The following is a 4444-nucleotide window of genomic DNA, read 5'->3' on the forward strand; positions in this document are numbered from 1 at the left end:
CAATTAACCTCACACTGAATGCAACATGCATAAGAAATCCATCATTCCCATAGTAGAGATAAATTCAACCATCATTAAATCGAGGCTCCAATGGTTTTTATCTCCCAACAAGTAATGATTAACATAAGCACATACCATGCTAATGGATTTCAGTTAATTAGAAGGTAATCATCATTAAAACTATTAGGACATAAGCATATACTATTCATCATGCATTCTCATGGTGAATAAAATTAAGAACTCTTCTCATAAACAACTGGAACTATAGCACAGAGAGAGTAAGAATCTTCACACACACATTCCATGCATGTGACATCAATCAACTTCACTTGTTTACGAATTGTAGCAATCTTAGTCCAATTCAATTAATGCATATAAGTTCTATGGGTTAGTCATACAACACTAACCAATCTCAACTACCAATCATCTTCATGCATCCATGACCAGGCTAAATCAAAAGTTAGTTATGACACTCAAGTCTCGCTGCTTGACTCATTGCATGTTTTTCAATATCTGAAGGGGTTCTTCTAATGTCCTTTTTTAAACAATTTTTCATCTTATTCAAGGATGTTCCCCCTAATTTTATATTCATGCATTGGCTCATTAAGTTTCGTTCATTGTAATTTCAATCTAGTTCAATATATTCATTGTTGTTATTGCCATATGTGCAAATCAAAAGTTGGTAGTTGATTGTCACTTCCTCAATGAGTGTTCAATATTGTTCTTAAGTGTAATGAGTGTTCAATTTTGTTTGTAAGTGCGACAAAAGTTTCATTGTCTTTTATCCTCATCAGGAATCCAACGTTATGAACGTAGTTATGCAACAACTTATTACTTACTTCTCAAAGAAGTTATAAACATGAATCACACCTACCATGCCAAAAGTAGTGTACGACATAAATGAATATGCGAATGATTAAACTCATACCTGAGTTAATGCCTACTGATGGCGTACCTCAATATCCTTTCCGCTTACCAATTCCCAAAGGCGCCAGTACTGCAACCTTTAGCTCTGATACCACTTGTCACATACCCCGATAACCTCGCAGGTAAAAGTAGGAGATTAGCATTTTTATACAAATTACCCACCAGTAATTTATCATATTCATAACTCCACAATCATCATTAACCATTAGACATAGAATTAATGCATCAAGTATATTGCAATAACAGACGGTAAGTTACATAACCATTAACCACCACTGTGGTAGTGTAATAATATAATATATCTCATGAATCCTTGCATCTATTTCATGATTTCCACAACCATATTAATTAATCTATTTCATGATTTCCACAACCATATTAATTAATCTCATGCTTGAACATTATAATCATGCCATCAAATAAAGAGCCATCTACATCAAGGATTCAACGTCATCCAACTGACACAAAAAGGCAATCACATCAATCACACCATGGAACACTGATATACCCTGGAAACCCCGTAGGGTGAAAACCAGCAAACGTTTAATCTTATTATTAAACGCTCGTGAGGGTTTTCACCCCTCACTCAATGGCTCATAAGGGATTCCATCCCTTAACCATTGTTATTAAAATCTTTACAATGAATTATCATTAAGCTGTCACATAACTAGCTAAAGCTAATACAATTTACATGTAATCTTTTATTTACATACCGCCACATGCAACATTCCTTGTGGCATAATTGTTCTAGCATTGGACAATACTGCAGCTTGACTTCATCTGCATGGACGAATAATCCTTTTTCCTGCCATAATGTTAAACATCACTTTCCTTGGCACCATCTGCCATCGTTTCCTGTCAATGCAGTCATCAACAATCTTGGCAACAAGATTAGTTACAATATTATTCCAACAATAATCAACATCTAAAGAGATCTTTTAACATCTACTCATATGCATGAGCACGCATAACATACTAGCTAACTAGCATATATATTAGAACATAAATACATGGTCTTGCAACCAGATCTATAACAACATAAATACATGAACAACTACATGCATGTGTTTTCGGGCTAAGCTTCTGTTACTTTTCCGAAGCACCTCCTTACAGGAGTAGCCATAGATCAGATTAAAAGGGCAGGGAATCAGCTTCAGATTTAACCGTAGCCGGAGAAGACCTTTGCTCAAGTAAACAAGCATAAGCAAATAATTTCAAACTTTAAATATGATAACCATAATGATAATCTCTCACCGCATGCTTTACCGTCAAAATTCTCAAACCCTGTTTTGCCCTGCCCTGCCTAGGGTCACTTAAGGGAACCATCTGGAAAAAATAACTGGAAGAAACAAAGCCCTTACAAGGCAAAATCAGTTTTCAGGCTCCAAGAGTTTCTTACCGATTGAAAAAGAAACAAAGGCATCAATGCAAGCATACTCGATCTGCTTCTCTTGAAGCTTCCTTGAGGCCCAATTGCTCATAGAAACTGTTTTGGACTTGGGAAGATTTAACCCCAAAACCTCAATGGCCAAACCCTTGAGCCCGGCCTGCTTGAGCTTCTGCCTCCCGAACTTTTCGGCTGCCAAGCGACCCAGCTCCACTGGGTCTCCACATTCCAAACCATGATCACGCTGGAGCTTAGCAACGTCAGCTCGAACACCCGCACCCACTAATTTAATCTCCGGATCCTTCAAAAACCCAACAAGAGCCTCTGGCATAAAATCCAGAAACAACATTTGAATAATCAAGCAGTCATTTTCAGTACAGAGCTGGAGCAAGGCAGTCTTGTTCTGCGATCCTCTTTTTTTAAAACAGGGCCACCATTCCATGTCAAGCCCTACTATTTTCTGCCCAGTTTGTTGATAAACCCAACTCTCTGCAACGTGGTCGTCATCCGTAAGGGTCGCTTGTATGGAATTTCCCGCCAAATTGATCTGGGTAGAGCTTGTGATTGTCCGTCTAGAGCCATATGTCCCAATGGGTACAGGAGAACCAACCCCAAGTGCTCTCTTGACAATGTATCGCTGCAATCTTTCGACTCTCCAGAATAGCATAGCGTTAAGTCTGTAAGTCCTACTGATGTACGAGAAAACCAATTACTTCTTGCGGACCTTACCATGACGAACATCTCATAGATGCTAAACAGGCATGATTAACAGAGAACCTTTTTTAATGTTCAAATCTGTCAACGATCAAGAAAATCTACTTCATCGCCATTCCGAATCCAAGAATCAGTTCCAATTTCCAAGCCGCCCTTAGCGGCATCCTCTGCCATTCTTTAATTGATAGCTTTATGGATAATAAGAATTAGTTTTTGAAACTAATTCGTGATCTTTTTTAAGAAGAATTACTATTCCATAACTGAATAACTTACGCCAAGCTATTACCATAGGGTTGTTACAATATAATAATTTTTTTAGATCTTATGATCGAAAGTACAATAGGATTTATTTCTTAAATGTAATACTTTTTTCACATAGATAAAATAAAACATTGTATCTTTTCTCTCAAGTATAATAATTTTTCCAAATAGGTAAAATAAAACAATGAATCTTCCAGAAAGGATCCATTATTTTATTTTATCTATGTCAAAAAAATTATTATATTTTGTTAAGAGAGATTCTTTATTTTACCTATGTGAAAAAATTATTATATTTTGTTATGAGAAAGAGATATTACTAAAAAAGAGAGAGAGATGTTTTATTTTACCCATGTGAAAAAATTATTATATTTTGTTATGAGAGAGAAATGTATTATTTTACCTATGTGAAAAAATTATTGTATTTTGTTATTAGTGAGAGAGAGACATGTTTTATTTTACCTATGTGAAAAAATTATTGTATCTTTTTATTAGTGAGAGAGAGACATGTTTTATTTTAACTATGTGAAAAAATTATTATATATTTTTTTATTAGTGAGGGAGAGAGCGAGAGAGAGATGTTTTATTTTTTATTATCTTTTGTTATGAGAGAGAGAGGGATGTTTTATTTTACCTATGTGAATTATATTTTGTTATTATTTAGAGAGAGGGGTGATGGGAAAAGGGAGGGAGGAGGAGAGAGGGGGGGTCACACGCACAAATAGACGGACGTCGGGGAGGTGGGGAATATATGGGAGAGAGAGAGAGAGAGAGAGAGAGAGAGAGAGAGAGAGAGAGAGAGAGAGAGAGAGAGAGAGAGAGAGAGGAGAGAGAGGCGGGAGAGGGGACGTGTTGGCGAGGCAGCGTGGGAGAGAGAGAGATTAGTAGGAGAGGTATAGGAGCAGTGAGAGGGAAGAGGGAGAGGGAGTGATAGAGGGTGAGGGAGAGGGAGCAAGAGTGTGTATGTGAGAGAGAGAGAGAGAGAGGGAGAGGGAGAGAGAGAGAGAGAGATGGAAGGAGGCAACAAGGGAGGGAGGCGAGAGGGGAAAAGAGAGGGAGACGGAGGGAGAAGGAGTTAGGGGGAGAGAGATAAAGACAAAGAGAGATGGGAGGACGGGGGAGAGGGATAGAGAAGAGGGGGGAGGGAGAGAGAGGGAG

At 37.7% G+C, this 4444-nt stretch overlaps 1 protein-coding gene across 1 annotated transcript; it reads right to left on the bottom strand.

Moving 5' to 3' along the window:
• Positions 1-2268: 2268 nt before the first annotated feature.
• Positions 2269-3089, bottom strand: LOC149249343 (3'-5' exonuclease-like). The gene has a single exon (XM_089456218.1). It carries the CDS (start codon positions 2979-2981, stop codon positions 2298-2300), a length of 684 nt encoding a protein of 227 aa, XP_089312344.1. The 5' UTR covers positions 2982-3089; the 3' UTR covers positions 2269-2297.
• Positions 3090-4444: the final 1355 nt, after the last annotated feature.

The sequence above is a fragment of the Pinus tabuliformis genome, chromosome 7 (genome assembly GCF_031772625.1).
Source record: "Pinus tabuliformis cultivar Carrire ecotype Pingquan chromosome 7, CPIR1, whole genome shotgun sequence".
Classification (NCBI taxonomy): Eukaryota; Viridiplantae; Streptophyta; class Pinopsida; order Pinales; family Pinaceae; genus Pinus; species Pinus tabuliformis.